Here is a 22,820-nt window from a genome sequence, read left to right as displayed (position 1 = left end):
TCTAATTTGTATTTAAAGAAAGAGAAGGAACACTGTGAATTGTATATTAATTGTATTTAACTGTACTGGTGGTAATGTTAGGAATGCAATTTGATAGGATGGTTATGTTTTAAATCGTCTCTTTAATTTAAGGTAAAACAGAATTTCTAGAATGGGGATGGTGATGTCATATCGAACGCTGCTTAGTTTTACAGTTTATTTATTAGAGTCACAAATAGGCTTACATTAACACTTCAATGAAGTTACTATGAAAATCCACTAGTCACCACACTCCAGCCCCTGTTCGGTTACACTGAGGGAGAATTTAGCACGGCCAATGCACTTAACCAGCACGTCTTTCGGACTGTTGGAGGAAACCGGAGCACCCTGCCGATTTTGCATCTACCTTTCGGGGCGACATGGTGGCACAGTGGTTAGCACTGCTGCTTCACAGCACCAGGGACCTGAGTTCGATTCCTGGCTTGGGTCACTATCTGTGTGGAGTTTGCATGTTCTCCCCGTGTCTGTGTGGGTTTCTTCCGGGTGCTCCAGTTTCCTCCCACAGTCCAAAGATGTGCGGGTTAGGCTGATTGGCCATGCTAAATTGCCACTTGGTGTCAGGGAGATAAGCAGGGTAAATACGTGGGGCTATGGGGATTGGGGCTGGATGACATTGTGGTTAGTGCAGACTCGATGGGACAAATGGCCTCCTTCTGTTCTGTAGGGATTCTATGATTCTCTCATCAGGAGGAAACTCATGCGGACACAGGGAGAATGTGCAGACTCCACACAGACAGTGATCCAAGCTGGGCATTGAACCCAGGTCTCTGGCGCTGTGAGGCAGCAGTGCTAATCACTGTGCAGCCTGAAAGACAGGTCCATGTGATTTAATTGTCATGAGGAAAGAGCCACAGGTCCAATGGTCACAGAAACTCAGGTGCAAGTTTTCACACCGAGACACAAAAAAGAGGTGTGACTGGTCTTGCTGGACACAGACTCTCATACTCAGTCTGACTGAGAGACCCTGGAGTGAGGGAAAGAGAAAGAGAGAGAGAGACTCTGAGAAACAGAGGGGAAAAGACTTGTTGTGCTATACCAAGCAGGATGCTGGTGGGAATGGATTCCCTGACATGGGACTTGTAGAGATTTAAAGATCAAGGAGTTACCAGAGGTTTCCTTGCTGCTGGAAGTCAGTTTGATTAAACTCAGGAGATTGAGTGAAGGGTCTTTTCAAAGGGTCACTAGAAGACTCACCACAATGTGGCAAAGAGAAGGGAGCGCGCTAAATCACTGGGAGGAGTTGGGGATTTTATCTACAAGATTTGATCTACAGGGCTACATTTCTGCCGAGAGTGTGGTGCAACATATAAACTGAGCTTTCAACTCAGTTAATTAGTCAGTGGGGAAAGTACATCTTCTGTAGATTAGTGTATTAATTGCCTACTTAGTAATATTTAGTCTGTGTTGATATTAGCATGTTTATTACAGTAAAAGTTTGTTGAGTGAGGAATCTGTAAACCAATGCATCGAAAAGTATGTATAAAGATTGGCTCCAGTTTTATCCTTCAACACCTGGCTTTTTGGAGTGCAACACAGTGGATGTTTATATAAACTCCAGCATTGCAAGAAGATACAGGGGCGGCACGGTGGCACAGTGGTTAGCACTTCTGCCTCACAGTGCCAGGGACCCAGGTTCGATTCCCAGCTTGGGTCACTGTCTGTGTGGAGCTTGTACGTTCTCCCCGTGTCTGCGTGGGATTCCCTCGGGTGCTCCGGTTTCCTCCCACAGTTCAAAAATGTGCAGTTTCGGTGGATTAGCCATGCTAAGTTGCCTCTTTGTGCTCCAAGATTGTGTGGGTTAGGGGGATTAGCGAGATAAATATATGGGGTTGTGATTCATAAAGCTGTGGGAGGAAACCGGAGCGCCTGGAGGAAACCCACGCAGATATGGGAGAATGTGCAGACTCCACACAGACAGGGACCCAAGGCTGGAATCAAACTCCACACAAACAGTGACCCAAGGTAGGAATCGAACCTGGGTCCCTGGCGCAGTGAGGCAGCAGTGCTAACCATGGTGTCACCGTGCTGGTGGGGCGGACCTGGGTAAGATGCTGTGTCGGTGCAGACTCGATGGGCTGAGTGGCCTCCTTCTGCACTGTAGGGATTTTATGAACTATACATCGAACGAAATATACAAAAGGAAACATTCCACAAAGGCAAAGTTATTACCGAGATACGTTACTGAATATCAAGCCAGTGTGATAACCTCTCACCTCTCCACTGCCACTCTCACCCCCCACCCCCCTCGCCACTGTCTCTCTCACCCTCTCCACTGTCTCTCTCACCCATCCACTGCCTCTCTCACCCCCCGTCCATTGCCACTTTCATCTCCTCCACTGCCACTCCCATCCCTCCACTGCCACTTTCACCCCCTCCACTGCCACTCCCATCCCTCCACTGCCACTCTCACCCCCTCCACTGCCACTCCCATCCCTCCACTGCCACTCTCACCCCCTCCACTGCCACTCTCACCCCCTCCACTGCCACTCTCACCCCCTCCACTGCCACTCTCACCCCCTCCACTGCCTCTCTCACCCCTCCACGGCGGCACGGTAGCACAGTGGTTAGCACTGCTGCTTCACAGCTCCAGGGACCTGGGTTCGATTCCCAGCTTGGGTCACTGTCTGTGTGGAGTTTGCACATTCTCCTCGTGTCTGCGTGGGTTTTCTCCGGGTGCTCCGGTTTCCTCCCACAGTCCAAAGATGTGCGGGTTAGGTTGATTGGCCATGTTAAAATTGTCCCTTAGTGTCCTGGGATGCGTAGATTAGAGGGATTAGCGGGTAGAATATGTAGGGATATGGGGGTGGGGCCTGGGTGGGATTGTGGTCGGTGCAGACTCGATGGGCCGAATGGCCTCTTTCTGTAGTGTAGGGTTTCTATGATTTCTATGATTTCCACTGCCACTCTCACCCCCTCCACTGCCTCTCTCACCCGTCCACTGCCACTCCCATCCCTCCACTGCCACTCTCACCCCCTCCACTCCCTCTCTCACCCCCTCCACTGCCTCTCTCACCCCCTCCACTGCCTCTCTCACCCCTCCACTGCCACTCTCACCCCCTCCACTGCCTCTCTCACCCCCTCCACTGCCTCTCTCACCCCTCCACTGCCTCTCTCACCCCCTCCACTGCCTCTCTCACCCCTCCACTGCCACTCTCACCCCCTCCACTGTCTCGCTCATCTCCAGTGAAGGGGGTGAGACTGGTAGTGGAGGGGGTGAGAGTGGCATGGAGGAGTTGAGAATAGGGTCGTCTGGACTCGAAACGTCAGCTCTTTTCTCTCCTTACAGATGCTGCCAGACCTGCTGAGATTTTCCAGCATTTTCTCTTTGGGTTTCTCCTTCACTGGCTCAGTGTTTCGACCAGTCTCAGTGGTTACAGGGTGGAGAATTCTGTTAATCAAGCAAATCATTAATGGTATAAAGCCAATGCTCAGAGTGGACCGGGCAAACCCGAATCCATTCCTTTCTTGCTCCAAAAACCAAATTCAAACTCCAGTTGAATCCAATTCATGGTCCCCACAAGGGCGACAAACAAGGTCCAAGCTGACAAGAAAGGACCTGATCTTGGGCTTGATCTTAACCAAAAAGTCCAGAACCGACACAAAATGCCCCAGTAAATCATCGCAGCTCGTGGCAGAACTCACTTACTCAATGATAGCTTTGAAACCCATAAGCTTTCCACATTACAGTTATCATAGTCCTAGATGGCAATTGGTGATTTAACCTGAGGATCACCACATCTCAGGCAAGGGGCAAGGTTGAGAAGGTGGGGCCATAGATAACCTCAGCCGGCACGGGAACTGAACCCATGCTGTTGGTGTCGCTCTGCATCATGGAGCAGCCATCCAGCCAACTGAGCAAACCCTCATGCGTCATTACTCTGGTACAACTCTCCAGCAACTTCTAGTGTGTTATTTCAGGGAATAAGAGGTCAATCTATGGAACAAGCTCCCCTGGAAGAAGGGCTGAAGCAGCTAGCAGTGAGTCACTCAAATGCAAATTTGGCACATTCCTTTGTTAGGGATATGGTATAAGAGCAATTTTAGTCAGAACATGGGAGTAAGTGTAACATGTTTGGGAGGAACAGCTGACTTTGGACCTGTATTTCCCAAAGCTTACAACACACCTTTTCCTCACCTCATGTCGGTGCTTGTTGTGGATTAATTGATAGAGGTTGATTGCTCAAATTAAATTGGTCAACACCTTCACTGTCATGGTTTAAACATTCACTCCCTCTACCGCTGAAGCACGAGATAACAGGTGCATGAGAACACCACCTCCTGGAGATTTCCCTCCAAGCCACTCACCATCCTGATTTGATCATTGCTACTTCACTGTCACGAGGATAAAATCCTGGAACACCCTCCCTAACAGCACTGTGTGTGTACCTACACCACATGGATTGCAGTGGTTCAAGAAGACAGCTCCCTGACACTCAAGTATCATAGGAGTGGAAAATAAATGCTGGTCTAGTCAGTGACACCAACATCTTGTGAAACATATTTTTTAAATTATGCGACTACAAGGCTGGCAGAAGTCGAACTTGGGGGGGCGATTCTCCAATCCCGTTTTGCTGCTTTTGTAGCGCAGCGGGCCGGGAGATTCTAGCGGAGGCCGTTTCACAGGCTCCATGCCAGGCACCACGGTCTCCATGGTCTCCCAGAAATCGGCACAGGGCTGCCCAATGTATCCAGCAGTCCCTGACAATTAGCGGGCCCCGGACTGAAATCTTCGGGCCTGTTAACCTCTCCCCCACCTCCCCTCCATGGAGTGTTTCAGTCCAGCGGGGTTTACAACAGCTCGCCACTACTAACGGTGAGCTGGCAGCCCGAGCCAAGAAGGTCGGGGGTAAGGGAGGGGGGCGCACCCTGTGCATTGCCAGCTTGTGGAGACGCCAGCGTTGGACTGGGGTAAACACAGTAAGGGTTTTAACAATACCACGTTAAAGTCCAACAGGTTTATTTGGTAATAATTAATAAATAAACCTGTTGGACTTTAACTTGGTGTTGTTAAAACTCTTACATTGCCAGCTTGACAGTGCCAGCCTAGCCCCCAGGCACTGTCCAAGAGGTAAGGTGGCAATGTCCAAGGAGGCACCTTGGCACTGCCTATCAGGCATGGGGCAGTGCAAAGGGGATGGGAACAGAGGGGGCAGGGTCTATTATAGGTGGGGCCTATTGGGGCAGGGCCTCTGGGGGGAGATTGGTGGGGGAGGTGGGTCCAGCTGCCACTCTACACTTTAGATCAGTGACAGAGGAAGGGAAGTGCTGGCCAGCGGGATGGGGGCGGAGGTGGAGGCGGAGGCAGGGGAGGGTTGACCTGCCCGGGACAGGGTGTCGGCCTGCTGGGGTCAGGGCTGCAGGTGGCGGGGGGGGGGGGGGGCTGGCCTGGACATGTCCAGGAGGCCAGTGATCGGGGCGTGGGGAATCGGAGGGGCAGCAGGGTCGCGGGGCTGGCCAGCGATTGGAAGACCGGCAGTGCGGGGCTGCGGTGCATGTGCCAATTTTGGTGCTGGCAGATTGGCACATGCGGAGTGGCCCGCTATGCTGCCGGCCTCTCCAGTGGGAATCGGCCCTGCCACAGATTTCTGGAATGATTCACGCTGGTGCACTCAGCTGTGCCCAGAGTGTGGGAGATTCATTTTGAAAATCCCGTTGAAAAAAACCAGCGTGATTTACTCCAGTTTCTACGTGATTTCAGCATCTTAGATTTTTTTTGGGAGAATCCCACCCGGAATTCAGATGTTCTTGAGTTGTTACTCTTCCTCTTTCTTATCTCTCTCTGTTGCACAGGAAAAAAAATGTCAACAAATTCAACCACTGCTCAGAAAACGGAGAACAGCAATCCACAATTTCCACATTAGGAAAGTGCAGGTGATGTCTGGAAGCTGCACCTTGGCACTGCCCACCAGGCATCAGGCAGTGCCAAGGGGGTGGAGCCAGGAAGGACCTAGGGGGCAGTGCCTAGGGCGATCGATGGGGTGGGTGATCCTGCTGCCACTCTGCCATTGGGATCATTTGGGGCTGGAGGGAGTCCAGCAGTCAGGGCAGACAGGGGGTGGTCTGTCGGATGGGAGAGGGTCTGCCTCCCGTAGGGGGGAGGCTGCCGGGGTGGGGGGGTCTGCTTCCCGTAGGGGGGGGCCTGCCGGGGTGGGGTTTGGGGGGGATCAAAACTGCTGGGAGGGAGCTGGAGATCGGGGGGTTTCGGGGATGTGGGGGTGGGTCAGAGCTGGCCCAGGAATGCTCGTGGGGGCCACGATCGGGCCGTGGGGGTGTCGGAAGGGGCAGCACTGAGGGGGTCCCGGGCTGGCCAGCGAACAAGCTGGCCAGAAAGCTGCAGGCTGACAGATCGGGGCCGGTGCACATGCGCAGAGTGCCGAAACTGTCAGACACCCGCGTGAATAGGCCCCGCCCCCTTCCCGAGCTTTTAATGATATTCACGATTGTGACCTCTGCACTGCGCAAAGTGTGGGAGATTCGAGTCTGAACTCCCACTGAAAAAACAATCGTGATTTACACCAGTTTTCCCGCCAATTTAGCACTTGGAACATTTTTGGAAGAATCGCCCCCCCCACTGTCTGTCGATTAAGATGTGAAATCCAACACTGCTTGCTCTCTCATTTGGCCACTATTCAAAGGGGTGCAGGGGAGTTCTCTCTTGTGCTCTGGCCAATATTTATGCTTCAACCAAGCTCCATGACAGATGAAGTAAGAACATAAAAAAGCTGGAATGCTCTGCAGACCTGTTTTATTTCAGATTTCCAGCATCTGCAGTATTTTGCTTTTATCTGTAACAGATCACAGATGATCTGGTCATTGCCATATTGCTGGTTGGGGGAACCTTGCTGAGTGCTAATTGGTTGCCACCTTTCTGATGTTACAATACTGACTACACTTAAAAAGTACTTTGATTGGCTGTAAAATGCTCTGTGGAGGCTGTGAGAGGTGCTGCTCCAATACAAGGTCTCCATATTGAAGGGTAGTCCCAGCACAAAATTTATGCATGCATTCAAATCCACGTGACTGACTACTCTCCTAGTTGGGGGTGGGGGTGGAGGAAGCCAGGAGGGGGGCACAACTAACAGTATGGTACGGTCAGCAGTATAACATGGGACTGGCCTTTAAATACTGGACTGCAGCCACATATTTTTTATTCAATTTTGGGACATGGGCTTTGCTAGTTTAAGCCAGCATTTATTGCCCATCCCTAGTTGCCCTTGAGAAGGTGGTGGTGAGCTGCCTTCTTGAATCACTGCGGTCCATGTGCTGTGAGTTGACCCACAATGCCGTTAGGGAGGGAATTCCAGGATTTTGACCCAATGACTGCAAAGGAATGGTGATATATTTCCAAGTCAGGATGGTGAGTGGTTTAGAGGGGAACTTGCAGGTGGTGGTGTTCCCAGGTATCTGCTGCCCTTGTCCTTCTAGGTGGAAGTGGTCGTGGGTTTGGAAGGTGCTGTCTAAGGATCTTTGGTGAATTGCTGCAGTGCATCTTGTAGATAGTACACACTGCTGCTACTGAGCGTCGGTGGTGGAGGGAGTGGATGTTTATGTAAGTAAGTTTTTTAAAGTTTATTTATTAGTCACAAGTAGGCTCAAATCCACATGACTGACTACTCTCCTCACTGGGGATGACACTACAATGAAGTTACTGTGAAAATCCCCTGGTCGCCTCATTCCAGCGCCTGTTTGGGTACACTGAGGGGGAATTTAGCATGGCCGATTCACCTAACCTGCACATCTTTGGACTGTGGGAGGAAACCGGAGCACTCAGAAGAAACCCACACAGACACAGGGAGAACGTGCAAACTCCACACAGACAGTGATCCAAGCTGGGAATCGAACCCGGGTCCCTGGCGCTGTGAGGCAGCAGTGCTAACCACTGTGCCACCGAGCCGCCCCCTGGGATGTGGATCTGGTTTGTGGATGTGATGCCCATCAAGTGGGCTGCTTTGTCCTGGATGATGTCGAGCTTCTTGAGTGTTGTTGGAGCTGCACCCATCCAGGCCAGTGGGGAGTATTCCATCACACTCCTGACTTGTGCCTTGTAGATGGTGGACAGGCTTTGGGGAGTCAGGAGATGAGTTACTCGCCGCAATATTCCTAGTGTCTGACCTGCTCTTGTAGCCATCGTGTTTATGTGGTGAGTCCAGTTGAGTTTCTGGTCAATGGGAACCCCAAGGATGTTCACAGCAGGGGATTCAGTGATGGTAACACCATTGAATGTAAAGGGGCGGTGGTTAGAGTGTCTCTTATTGGTGATGGTCATTGCCTGGCATTTGTGTGGCGTGAATCTTAATTGCCACTTGTTAGCCCAAGCCTGGATATTGTCCAGATCGTGTTGCATTTGAACATGGACTGCTTCCGTATCTGAGGACATACATGTAACTTATTCATTTAGTGTGCTAGATGCTGTGATTAGGTTTTTGTAAGAGGCCCAGAAACAGACACCTCACGTGTAATATGAGTTAGGTGAAAATTTCCCAGACATGCATGTATTCAGCAGGCCATTTAAATGTGAGATCTCTAATTTACTGGGAAAAAAAGCAGAACTTCAATTATCACCTATTACCTGATCTTTTAATTAGAGACATTATGCAACTAAAAAGCTAGGTGGTTTTGACATAAAGGAGAAGGGTGGACAATTAAATGTTCCGGGGGTTAGGGGTGCAGAGTCAGGGTGCCAAATCCACCCCCCCCCGCCCCCCGCCCCCCCGAGACTAGCCATGGCAGGCACAGTGACATCATAGAAATCATAGAAACCATACAGCAAAGAAAGAGGCCATTCGGTCCATCGAGTCTGCACCGACCACAATCCCACCCAGGCCCTACCCCTACATATTTTACTCACTAATCCCTCTAACCTACGCATCTCAGAACACTAAGGGCAATTTTAGCATGGCCAATCAACCTAACCCGCACATCTTTGGACTGCGGGAGGAAACCAGAGCACCCGGAGGAAACCCACACAGACACGGGGAGAATGTGCAAACTCCACACAGACAGTGACCCAAGCTGGGAATCGAACCCAGGTCCCTAGAGCTGTGAAGCAGCAGTGCTAACCACTGTGCTACCGTGCCGCCCTAAACCTCTCCGAGATACACGATGAATTGTCAGCTGGTTTTACCTCTCGGGCAACTTGAATTCTGGTGCAAAAATAACCCAAGTTACAGAAGGAGAACCACATGTGCGGAGACGTGGGGCTCTTTATTACAAACTGGTTGTGTTGCCAAAGATCTCAGCCTCACAGTGCAAGGGCTAGTCTGTGCAATTTATACATTATGGGCGGAATTCTCCCCAAAAAGTTCCAAGTGTCGAATTTGTGTGAGTTCGAGAGTAAATCATGCTGGTTTTTTTCAGCGGGAATTTTAAATTGAATCTCCCACACTCTGTGCACTGCAGAGTGCACTAGTGTGATTCACTCCAGATTTCAATGGGCTGATCTGCAATGGCCCGTAAGGCCGGCAGCACAGTGCTGAGCGGGCCACTGCGCATGCACTAATCTGTCAGCGCCCAGATAGGTGCATGCACAGTGGTGCCACACTGCCGGTCTCCCGATTGCGGGACCACTGCGCGTAAACCTAACTGGGTGCTGGCAGATCAGCGCATGCGCAGTGGCCCGCTCAGCGCTATGCTGCCGGCCTCTCCAGCAGGAATAGGCCCCACCCACAGATGTTTTACTTGATTCACTCTAGTGCACTCTGCAGTGCACAGAGGGCCCGATTTTACCATTGCGTCGGGCGCGAAAATGTGGTAAAGTCAGGTGTGAGGCCATTAACGCGATCCGCACCCGCGCAGATTGCCACTTTACCGAAACCCGGGAATGGCGGCGATCCACTTCACGCCCAAAACGGGCGCAACGGCCATTTAAATCCATTTGCATACATTTAAATTGAATTAATAAACTGCCCGCCCAACTTTATCAGCAGTTCTCCCTTTACCGCCACGTTCGCCGATCCGGAATCGCATCAAAATGAACCTGCTGAATAAAAGTCTGAATCGGGCGCTCCAGCTGCTGAAGAGCGAGTTCCGAGCTTCCAACGGCTCTCTGACTCAGATCAGTGGTGAGGGGGAGGAGGGAGGCGGGTCAGATCATTCTCTGGCTGGGGTTGGGGGGCAGAGGAGTGAGGCCAGATCGTTGTCTGGTTGGGGGGTGGGGAGGAGGAGGAGGCAGGTCAGATGTATCTCTGGTGGGGGGGGGGGGGGGGGCGGGGAGGGCTAATCGTTGTCTGGTGGGGAGGGAGGAGGAGGCAGGTCAGATGTTCCTCTGGGCGGGGTGGTGAGTGAGGCCAGACCATTCTTTGTCGGGGGAAGAGGGAGTGAGGTCAGATCGTTCTCTGAGGGGGGGGGGGGAGGAGAAAGGCGGGCAAGATGTATCTCTGGTGGGGGGTGGGAGGCCCGATCGCTCACTGTTGGCGGGGGGGGGAAATGGATCTCTGGTGAAGGGGGGGGGGGCAGATGGCTCTCTGGTGGGGGGGGGTGAGATGGATCTCTGGTGGGGGGGGGGCGGGGGGGGGCAGGGGAGTCTGCTGCCACTCAGCGGGCGATCGGTGGGGGAGGGCAGGGGATCGCAATCGGTCTGGGTAGCGGAGGGGGAGGATGTATAAGGGGGACAGTGATGTGTGTGGGGTCCATCGCTCCCGCGTTTCGCTCCCGGGCCGCTTTCTCCGCTTTCTGCGGCTCGGGAGCGATCTGACACGGCCGCGCTTTTTCAAATTTGTTTCAAACTGTGCATGCACAGTTCAGAGCTCCGATCGTTTCGGGCGTGCAAAGCCCCGCCCACAGTGCGAATGGGACTGGCGATTTTTTTTTCAGGCGGAGTGCGTATGGGGGGGCGCCTGAAAGCAGATTTCCAAGTCGGATCTGCATTACACCCAGATTCAGCACTTAGAATGAAAATGGTAAAATCAGGCCCCGAGTGTGGAATATTCTTCTCTGAGCTCCCACTGAACAAAACCAGCATGAATTACTCCAGTTTTCACATGAATTCGGCACTCTGGGCCCTATTTTACCATTTTGATTCGAAGTGCTGGGCGGACTTGAAACTGGGAGTGTTTCAGATCTGACTTTTAGACCTGTTCTGAGGCGCCCCCATACGCACTCTGCCTGAAAAATATATCAGCGATTCCGAATTGCGCTGCACAAGCCTGTGGGCGGGGCTTAACGTGCCCAAAACCCTGCAGCTCCCATCGGCGTCTCCAACTGCACATGCGCAGAGAAAAAAGATAAAATGCTGCTCCCCACCCACATCCCTCCCGGGCCCGATAACGCTTCTCCCTGGCCCCCACAGACATTGCCCCACCCCCACAATATTACTGACCCCCTTATCCCCACCACCGCCGTCACCCAGACCGATCGTGGGTCCCACCCCTCCTTCCCCCTCACTGATCACAGGCAGAGTGGCAGCGTACTCCACCTTTCCCCCTCCCCCACTGATCTCAGGCAGAGAGTCGTCGGACGCTCGGCACTGACCTCCTCACTAGTTGGAGCCCGAATTGCATGCATTTAAATTGAATTAATGAACTGCCCGCCCAACTTTATCAGCATTTCCCCCTTTACCACTGTGTTTGCCAATCCGGAACCGCGCCGTAAGGGACCTGCTAAATAAAAGTGTGAAACGGGACGCTCCAGCTTCTAAAGGGCACGTTCAGTGTTTCCAACGGCTCTCTGACTCAGATCAGGGGTGGGGGGGGGAGGAGGGAGGTGGGTCAGATCATTCTCTGGTTGGGGGAGGGAGGAGGGAAGTGAGGCCAGATCGTTGTCTGGCTGGGGGGGCGGGGGAGGAGGAGGAGGTGGATCAGATGTATCACTGCAGGGGTGGGGGGGGGGGGTGCGAGAGGGCCAACCGTTGTCTGGTGGTGGGGGGGAGGGCAGATCATTGTCTGGTGCGAAGAGAGGAGGAGGCGAGTCAGATGTTCCTCTCGGGGGGAGGGGGAGTGAGGCCAGACCATTCTCTGGCGGGGGGGGGGGGAGCGAGGCCAGATCGTTGTCTGGAGGGGAGGAAGGAGAGAGGTGGGTAAGATGTATCGGGGAGGCCCGATCGCTCACTCGTGGGGGGGCAGATAGATCTCTGGTGGTGGGGGGTAGATGGATCTCTGGTGGTGGGGGGCAGATGGATCTCTGGTGGGGGGGGACAAATGGATCTCTGGTGGTGGGGGGCAGATGGATCTCTGGTGGGGGGCAAGGGGGTCCACTGCCACTCTGTGGGCGATTGGTGGGGAGGGGAGGGGGCAGGGGTAGCGATCGGTCTGGGTAGTGGGGGGTGGATAAGGGGGACAGTGATGTGTGTGGGTAGTGGGGGGGGGATAAGGGGGACAGTGATGTGTGTGGGTAGCAGGGGTGGTTGATAAGGGGGACAGTGATGTGTGTGGGTAGTGGGGGGGGTGGATAAGGGGGACAGTGATGTGTGTGGGTAGTGGGGGGGTGGATAAGGGGGACAGTGATGCGTGTGGGTAGTGGGGGGGTGGATAAGGGGGACAGTGATGTGTGTGGGCAGTGGGGGGTGGGTGGATAAGGGGGACAGTGATGTGTGAGGGTAGTTCGGGGGGTGGATAAGGGGGACAGTGATGTGTGAGGGTAGTTCGGGGGGTGGATAAGGGGGACAGTGATGTGTGTGGGTAGCGGGGGGGTTGATAAGGGGGACAGTGATGTGTGTGGGTAGCGGGGGGGTTGATAAGGGGGACAGTGATGTGTGTGGGTAGTGGGGGGGTGGATAAGGGGGACAGTGATGTGTGTGGGTAGTGGGGGAGTGGATAAGGGGGACAGTAATGTGTGTGGGTTGTGGGGGGGTGGATAAGGGGGACAGTGATGTGTGTGGGTAGCGGGCGGGTGGATAAGGGGGACAGTAATGTGTGTGGGTAGTGGGGGGTGGATAAGGGGGACAGTGATGTGTGTGGGTAGTGGGGGGGTGGATAAGGGGGACAGTGATGTGCGTGGGTAGTGGGGGAGTGGATAAGGGGGACAGTGATGTGTGTGGGTAGCGAGCGGGTGGATAAGGGGGACAGTAATGTGTGTGGGTAGTGGGGGGGTAGATAAGGGGGACAGTGATGTGTGTGGGTAGTGGGGGGGTGGATAAGGGGGACAGTGATGTGTGTGGGTAGTGGGGGGGGGGTGGATAAGGGGGACAGTGATGTGTGTGGGTAGTGTGGGGGTGGATAAGGGGGACAGTGATGTGTGTGGGTAGTGGGGGGGTGGATAAGGGGGACAGTGATGTGTGTGGGTAGTGGGGGGTGGTGGATAAGGGGGACAGTGATGTGTGTGGGTAGTGGGGGGTGGTGGATAAGGGGGACAGTGATGTGTGTGGGTAGTGGGAGGGGGGGGGGGGGTGGATAAGGGGGGCAGTGATGTATGTGTGCACCATCGCCACCACTTTTCGCTCCCGGTCCGCTTTCTCCGCTTTCCGCAGCCCGGGAGCGATCTGACACGGGCGCGCTTTTTGAAATTTTTTCCAACTGCGCATGCGCAGTTCAGAACTCCGATCGTTTCGGCCACGCTAAGCCCCACCCACAGCGCGAATGGGACTGGAAATGGCTGAGTGCGTACGGGGGCACCTGAAAGCAGATTTCTCAGTCGGATCTACATTACACCCAGATTCGGCACTTAGAATGAAAATGGTAAAATCAGGCCCATGAAGTCAATTTAAATGCATACAAATGCCACCTCACCTGTTTGGGGGCGGTCCCGATCGCATTTTTGGGTCTTGGTAAATGCGGAACCGGCGTGGAGGCAGGCGCAGATCATGCTTCTCACCACACTGTCCCATGTTTTTGCGCCCAGAAAGGGGCGCAACTTGATGGTAAAATCGAGACTGGAGAATCGCCCCCGACACCATTCCTCCACTGTCGATGGATCAAAATCCTGGAACTCCTGTACATAACAGCACAGTGGCTTTTCACCGGAGAGAATCACATGAGTGCACATTGCAGTGCACAGAATGTGGGAGATTCATTTTGAAACTCCAACTGAAAAAATAGCGTGATTTACTCCCGTTTTCACAGAAATGCGACTCAACTTTGGGACAATTGCATCCATAATGTATAAAATGCCCAGGCTACTCCTTGCACCGTCAGGCAAAATTCTTTGGCAAAGCAACCAGTTTCTAATAAAGAGCATCCAATACAGACAAAGCATTATTTTTGTATCTGATACATACTGAGTATTTCATTAAATCTAATACAGACCGAGTATTTTATTGTATCGAATACAGACTGAGTATTATATTGTATCTAATACAGACTGAGTTTTTAACTTTATCTAATACAGACTGCGTATTTTATTGTATCTAATACAGACTGAGTACTTTATTGTGTCTAATACAGACTGAGTATCTTATTGTATCTAATACAGACAGAGTATTTTTCCTGTATCTAATACAGACTGAGTATTTTATTGTATCTAATACAGACTGAGTATTTTGTTGTATCTGATACAGACTGAGTATCTTATTGTATGTAATACAGACAGAGTATTTTATTGTATCTAATACAGAGTGAGTATTTTGTTGTATCTAATGCAGACTGAGTATCTTATTGTATCTAATACAGACTGAGTATTTTTACTGCATCTAATACAGACTGAGCATTTTATTGTACCTGATACAGACTGAGTATTTTGTTATATCAAATTCAGAATGAGTATCTTTACTGCATCTAATACAGAGTATTTTACTGTATATAATACAGACTGAGTATCTTTACTGTATCTAATACAGACTGAGTATTTTATTGTACCTGATACAGACTGAGTATTTTGTTGCATCAAATACAGACGGAGTATTTTACTGTATATAATACAGACTGAGTATTTTTACTTATCTAATACAGACTCAGTATTTTATTGCGTCTAATACAGACTGAGTATCTTGTTGTATCTAATACAGACTGAGTATCTTATTGTATCTAATACAGACAGAGTATTTTTACTGCGTCTAATACAGATTGAGTATTTTATTGTATCTGAAACAGTCTGAGTATTTTTCCTATATCTAATACAGACTGAGTATATTATTGTGTCTAATACAGACTGAGTATTTTATTGTATCTGATACAGACTGAGTATTTTATTGTATCTGATACAGACAGAGTATTATATTGTATCTAATACAGACTGAGTATTTTATTGTATCTGATACAGTCTGAGTATTTTATTGTATCTAATACAGACGGAGTATTTTGTTGTATCTGATACAGAGTGAGTATTTTGTTGTATCTAATACAGACTGAGTATCTTATTGTATTTAATACAGACTGAGTATTCTTTCTGCATCTAATACAGTCTGAGTATTTTACTGTATATAATACAGACTGAGTATTTTTACTGTATCTCATACAGACTGAGTATTTTATTGTACCTGATACAGACTGAGTATTTTACTGTATATAATACAGACTGAGTATTCTATTGTATCTAATACAGACTGAGTATTTTTACTCTATCTAATACAGACTGAGTATTTTATTGTGTCTAATACAGACTGAGTATTTTATTATATCTAATACAGACTGAGTATTTAATTGTATCTGATACAGACAGAGGATTATATTGTATCTAATACAGACTGAGAACTTTATTGTATCTGAAACAGACTGAGTATTTTATTGTATCTAATACAGACGGAGTATTTTGTTGTATCTGATACAGACTGAGTATTTTTTTGTATCTAATACAGACTGAGTATTTTATTGTGTCTAATACAGACTGAGTATTTTGTTGTATCTAATACAGACTGAGTATTTTACTGTATATAATACAGACTGAGTATTTTTACTGTATCTAATACAGACTGAGTATTTTATTGCGTCTAAAACATACTGAGTATCATATAGTATCTAATACAGTCAGAGTATTTTTACTGCATCTAATACAGATTGAGTATTTTATTGTATCTAATACAGACTGAGTATTTTATTGTATCTAATACAGACTGAGTATTTTGTTGTATCTGATACAGACTGAGTATCCTATTGTATCTGATACAGAGTGAGTATTTTGTTGTATTTAATACAGACTAAGTATTCTTACTCCATCTAATACAGTCTGAGTATTTTACTGTATAAAATACAGACTGAGTATTTTTACTGTATCTAATACAGACTGAGTATTTTGTTGAAACAAATACAGACTGAGTATTTTACTGTATATAATACAGACTGAGTATTTTATTATATCTAATACAGACTGAGTATATTTTTGTATCTAATACAGACTGAGTATTCTATTGAATCAAATACAGACTGAGTATTTTTACTCTATCTAATACAGACTGAGTATTTTATTGTGTCTAATACAGACTGAGTATTTTACTGTATATAATACAGACTGAGTATCTTATTGTATCTAATACAGACAGAGTATTATATTGTATCTAATACAGACTGAGTATTTTATTGTATCTAATACAGACTGAGTATTTTATTGTATCTAATACAGACGGAGTATTTTGTTGTATCTGATACAGACTGAGAATTTTGTTGTATCAAATACAGACTGAGTATTTTATTTTATCTAATACAGACTGAGTATTTTATTGTATCTAATACAGACTGAGAATTTTGTTGTATCTGATACAGACTGAGTATCTTATTGTATCTAATACAGACTGAGTATTTTATTTTATCTAATACAGACTGAGTATTTTATTGTATCTGATACAGACTGAGTATTTTATTGTATGTAAGACAGACTGAGTGTTATATTGTATCTAATACAGACTGAGTATTTTTACTCTATCTAATACAGACTGAGTATTTTATTCTGTCCAATACAGACAGAGTATTTTATTGTACCTGATACAGACTGAGTATTTTATTGTATCTAATACAGACGGAGTATTTTGTTGTATCTGATACAGACTGAGAATTTTGTTGTATCAAATACAGACTGAGTATTTTATTTTATCTAATACAGACTGAGTATTTTATTGTATCTAATACAGACTGAGAATTTTGTTGTATCTGATACAGACTGAGTATCTTATTGTATCTAATACAGACTGAGTATTTTATTTTATCTAATACAGACTGAGTATTTTATTGTATCTGATACAGACTGAGTATTTTATTGTATGTAAGACAGACTGAGTGTTATATTGTATCTAATACAGACTGAGTATTTTTACTCTATCTAATACAGACTGAGTATTTTATTCTGTCCAATACAGACAGAGTATTTTATTGTACCTGATACAGACTGAGTATTTTGTTGTGTCTAATACAGACTGAGTATTTTATTGTATCTGATACAGACAGAGTATTATATTGTATCTAATACAGACTGAGTATTTTATTGTATCTAATACAGACTGAGTATTTTGTTGTATCTGATACAGACTGAGTATCTTATTGTATCTAATACAGACTGAGTATATTATTTTATCTAATACAGACTGAGTATTTTATTATATCTAATACAGACAGAGTATTTTGTTGTATCTAATACAGCCTGAGTATTTTGTTGTATCAGAGACAGACTGAGTATCTTATTGTATCTAATACAGACTGAGTATTTTATTGTATCTGATACAGACTGAGTATCTTATTGTATCTAATACAGACTGAGTATTTTATTTTATCTAATACAGACTGAGTATTTTACTGTATATAATACAGACTGAGTATTTTATTATATCTAATACAGACTGAGTATCTTATTGTATCTAATACAGACTGCGTAGTTTATTTTACCTAATACAGACTGAGTATTTTGTTGTGTCTAATACAGACTGAGTATTTTATTGTATCTAATACAGACTGAGTATTTTATTATATCTAATACAGACAGAGTATTTTGTTGTATCTGATACAGACTGAGTATCTTATTGTATGTAATACAGACTGAGTATTTTATTGTATCTGATACAGACTGAGTATTTTATTGTATCTAATACAGAGTGAGTATTTTGTTGTATCTAATACAGACTGAGTATCTTATTGTATTTAATACAGACTGAGTATTTTTACTGCATCTAATACAGTCTGAGTATTTTACTGTATATAATACAGACTGAGTATTTTATTATATCTAATACAGACTGAGTATTTTATTATATCTAATACAGACAGAGTATTTTTACTCTATCTAATACAGACTGAGTATTTTATTGTGTCTAATACAGACTGAGTATTTTGTTGTGTCTAATACAGACTGAGTATTTTATTGTATCTAATACAGACTGAGTATTTTATTGTATCTAATACAGACTGAGTATTTTATTATATCTAATACAGACTGAGTAGTTTATTGGATCTAATACAGACTGAGTATATTATGGTATCTAATACAGACTGAGTATCTTGTTGTATCTAATACAGACTGAGTATCTTATTGTATCTAATACAGACAGAGTATTTTTACTGCGTCTAATACAGATTGAGTATTTTATTGTATCTGAAACAGTCTGAGTATTTTTCCTATATCTAATACAGACTGAGTATATTATTGTGTCTAATACAGACTGAGTATTTTATTGTATCTGATACAGACTGAGTATTTTATTGTATCTGATACAGACAGAGTATTATATTGTATCTAATACAGACTGAGTATTTTATTGTATCTGATACAGTCTGAGTATTTTATTGTATCTAATACAGACGGAGTATTTTGTTGTATCTGATACAGAGTGAGTATTTTGTTGTATCTAATACAGACTGAGTATCTTATTGTATTTAATACAGACTGAGTATTCTTTCTGCATCTAATACAGTCTGAGTATTTTACTGTATATAATACAGACTGAGTATTTTTACTGTATCTCATACAGACTGAGTATTTTATTGTACCTGATACAGACTGAGTATTTTACTGTATATAATACAGACTGAGTATTCTATTGTATCTAATACAGACTGAGTATTTTTACTCTATCTAATACAGACTGAGTATTTTATTGTGTCTAATACAGACTGAGTATTTTATTATATCTAATACAGACTGAGTATTTAATTGTATCTGATACAGACAGAGGATTATATTGTATCTAATACAGACTGAGAACTTTATTGTATCTGAAACAGACTGAGTATTTTATTGTATCTAATACAGACGGAGTATTTTGTTGTATCTGATACAGACTGAGTATTTTTTTGTATCTAATACAGACTGAGTATTTTATTGTGTCTAATACAGACTGAGTATTTTGTTGTATCTAATACAGACTGAGTATTTTACTGTATATAATACAGACTGAGTATTTTTACTGTATCTAATACAGACTGAGTATTTTATTGCGTCTAAAACATACTGAGTATCATATAGTATCTAATACAGTCAGAGTATTTTTACTGCATCTAATACAGATTGAGTATTTTATTGTATCTAATACAGACTGAGTATTTTATTGTATCTAATACAGACTGAGTATTTTGTTGTATCTGATACAGACTGAGTATCCTATTGTATCTGATACAGAGTGAGTATTTTGTTGTATTTAATACAGACTAAGTATTCTTACTCCATCTAATACAGTCTGAGTATTTTACTGTATAAAATACAGACTGAGTATTTTTACTGTATCTAATACAGACTGAGTATTTTGTTGAAACAAATACAGACTGAGTATTTTACTGTATATAATACAGACTGAGTATTTTATTATATCTAATACAGACTGAGTATATTTTTGTATCTAATACAGACTGAGTATTCTATTGAATCAAATACAGACTGAGTATTTTTACTCTATCTAATACAGACTGAGTATTTTATTGTGTCTAATACAGACTGAGTATTTTACTGTATATAATACAGACTGAGTATCTTATTGTATCTAATACAGACAGAGTATTATATTGTATCTAATACAGACTGAGTATTTTATTGTATCTAATACAGACTGAGTATTTTATTGTATCTAATACAGACGGAGTATTTTGTTGTATCTGATACAGACTGAGAATTTTGTTGTATCAAATACAGACTGAGTATTTTATTTTATCTAATACAGACTGAGTATTTTATTGTATCTAATACAGACTGAGAATTTTGTTGTATCTGATACAGACTGAGTATCTTATTGTATCTAATACAGACTGAGTATTTTATTTTATCTAATACAGACTGAGTATTTTATTGTATCTGATACAGACTGAGTATTTTATTGTATGTAAGACAGACTGAGTGTTATATTGTATCTAATACAGACTGAGTATTTTTACTCTATCTAATACAGACTGAGTATTTTATTCTGTCCAATACAGACAGAGTATTTTATTGTACCTGATACAGACTGAGTATTTTGTTGTGTCTAATACAGACTGAGTATTTTATTGTATCTGATACAGACAGAGTATTATATTGTATCTAATACAGACTGAGTATTTTATTGTATCTAATACAGACTGAGTATTTTGTTGTATCTGATACAGACTGAGTATCTTATTGTATCTAATACAGACTGAGTATATTATTTTATCTAATACAGACTGAGTATTTTATTATATCTAATACAGACAGAGTATTTTGTTGTATCTAATACAGCCTGAGTATTTTGTTGTATCAGAGACAGACTGAGTATCTTATTGTATCTAATACAGACTGAGTATTTTATTGTATCTGATACAGACTGAGTATCTTATTGTATCTAATACAGACTGAGTATTTTATTTTATCTAATACAGACTGAGTATTTTACTGTATATAATACAGACTGAGTATTTTATTATATCTAATACAGACTGAGTATCTTATTGTATCTAATACAGACTGCGTAGTTTATTTTACCTAATACAGACTGAGTATTTTGTTGTGTCTAATACAGACTGAGTATTTTATTGTATCTAATACAGACTGAGTATTTTATTATATCTAATACAGACAGAGTATTTTGTTGTATCTGATACAGACTGAGTATCTTATTGTATGTAATACAGACTGAGTATTTTATTGTATCTGATACAGACTGAGTATTTTATTGTATCTAATACAGAGTGAGTATTTTGTTGTATCTAATACAGACTGAGTATCTTATTGTATTTAATACAGACTGAGTATTTTTACTGCATCTAATACAGTCTGAGTATTTTACTGTATATAATACAGACTGAGTATTTTATTATATCTAATACAGACTGAGTATTTTATTATATCTAATACAGACAGAGTATTTTTACTCTATCTAATACAGACTGAGTATTTTATTGTGTCTAATACAGACTGAGTATTTTGTTGTGTCTAATACAGACTGAGTATTTTATTGTATCTAATACAGACTGAGTATTTTATTGTATCTAATACAGACTGAGTATTTTATTATATCTAATACAGACAGAGTATTTTGTTGTATCTGATACAGACTGAGTATCTTATTGTATGTAATACAGACTGAGTATTTTATTGTATCTGATACAGACTGAGTATTTTATTGTATCTAATACAGAGTGAGTATTTTATTGTATCTAATACAGAGTGAGTATTTTGTTGTATCTAATACAGACTGAGTATCTTATTGTATTTAATACAGACTGAGTATTTTTACTGCATCTAATACAGTCTGAGTATTTTACTGTATATACTACAGACTGAGTATTTTTACTGTATCTAATACAGACTCAGTATTTTATTGTACCTGATACAGACTGAGTATTTTATTGTAACAAATACAGACTGAGTATTTTATTATATCTAATACAGACAGAGTATTTTTACTCTATCTAATACAGACTGAGTATTTTATTGTGTCTAATACAGACTGAGTATTTTGTTGTGTCTAATACAGACTGAGTATTTTATTGTATCAAACACAGACTGACTATTTTATTGTCTCGAATACAGACTGAGTATTTTATTGTATCTAATACTGAGTATTTTATTGTATCTCATACAGACTGAGTATCTTATTGTATCTAATACAGACTGAGTATTTTATTGTATCTAATACAGACTGAGTATTTTTTATTGTATCTAATACAGACTGAGTATTTTGTTGTATCTAATACAGACTGAGTCTTTTATTGTATCTAATACTGAGTATTTTATTATATCTAATACAGACTGAGTATTTTTTATTGTATCTAATTCAGACTGAGTATTTTATTTTATCTGATACCGTCTGCTCCCCCCAGTCTCATTTGTACACTGATGAACCTACATCTGCTGTGTCCTCTCCCCCCATGTCCCCTGTCTCATCCCCCCCGTCTCCTGTCCTACCTGAATGCGGCGATGGCTGTCTGGTTTCTTTTCCACTTCGCCTGCTGCAAGATCTCGCTGATCACCTCCTTCTCGTCGGGGATCCTGTAGACGGGGTAGACGTACAGCCAGCAGAGCACAAAGACACCCAGGGCCACCCCGACAGGGAGCCTGGAGCGGGGGCAGAGCCCCCTCCACAGCATGTCTGCTTCAGGACAGAGGAGGGGAGGGGGCTAGCTGCCTGGGAGTAGGGGGCTGAGGGGTGGGGAGTCAGGAGGGTGGTGGTGGTCCAGTTTCACATGATCCCCTGTCCTCTCATTGAAGGATGGAGCCTCTCTGAAAAGCCGGTCACAATGCAGCAATCTGGGGGGCAGCGCAAGGGGAGAGCTCCCATGCCCAGTTAGAGCACAGAATAAACAGCTGTCCCTTGAAACAAAGGCAGCCTCAGATTTCTCCCCCGACCCCCCCGTCTTCTTTCGAACCCGGTGCGCTGCCAGTAATGTGGGGCAGTGCAAAAAAAAAAGAATTAAATATATAAATCAGAAATACGCAGCTCAGGTTTGCAAAGGATCTGCCGCAATCACAGGAAGCACTGCTGCTGCATCAATGGAGAGAGGCACACACAGAGGGAGAGAGAGAGAGAAAGGAGCTCTTGTGGACTC

At 44.5% G+C, this 22,820-nt stretch overlaps 1 protein-coding gene across 1 annotated transcript in view; it reads right to left on the bottom strand.

The window, feature by feature from the left end:
• st8sia1 (ST8 alpha-N-acetyl-neuraminide alpha-2,8-sialyltransferase 1) overlaps positions 1-22,361 on the bottom strand; it is a 75,210-nt gene extending 52,849 nt beyond the window's left edge. Inside the window, exon 1 of the mRNA XM_078234693.1 lies at positions 22,180-22,361. Coding sequence (XP_078090819.1) covers positions 22,180-22,361 — 182 coding nt within the window. The remainder of the gene's footprint in view (positions 1-22,179) is intronic.
• Between the last annotated feature and the right edge of the window lie 459 nt (positions 22,362-22,820).

The sequence above is a fragment of the Mustelus asterias genome, chromosome 19 (assembly GCF_964213995.1).
Source record: "Mustelus asterias chromosome 19, sMusAst1.hap1.1, whole genome shotgun sequence".
In the NCBI taxonomy this organism is placed as follows: Eukaryota; Metazoa; Chordata; class Chondrichthyes; order Carcharhiniformes; family Triakidae; genus Mustelus; species Mustelus asterias.
The sequence above is the reverse complement of the archived record's forward strand: the minus strand, read 5'-3'. Positions and strand labels throughout refer to the sequence as shown.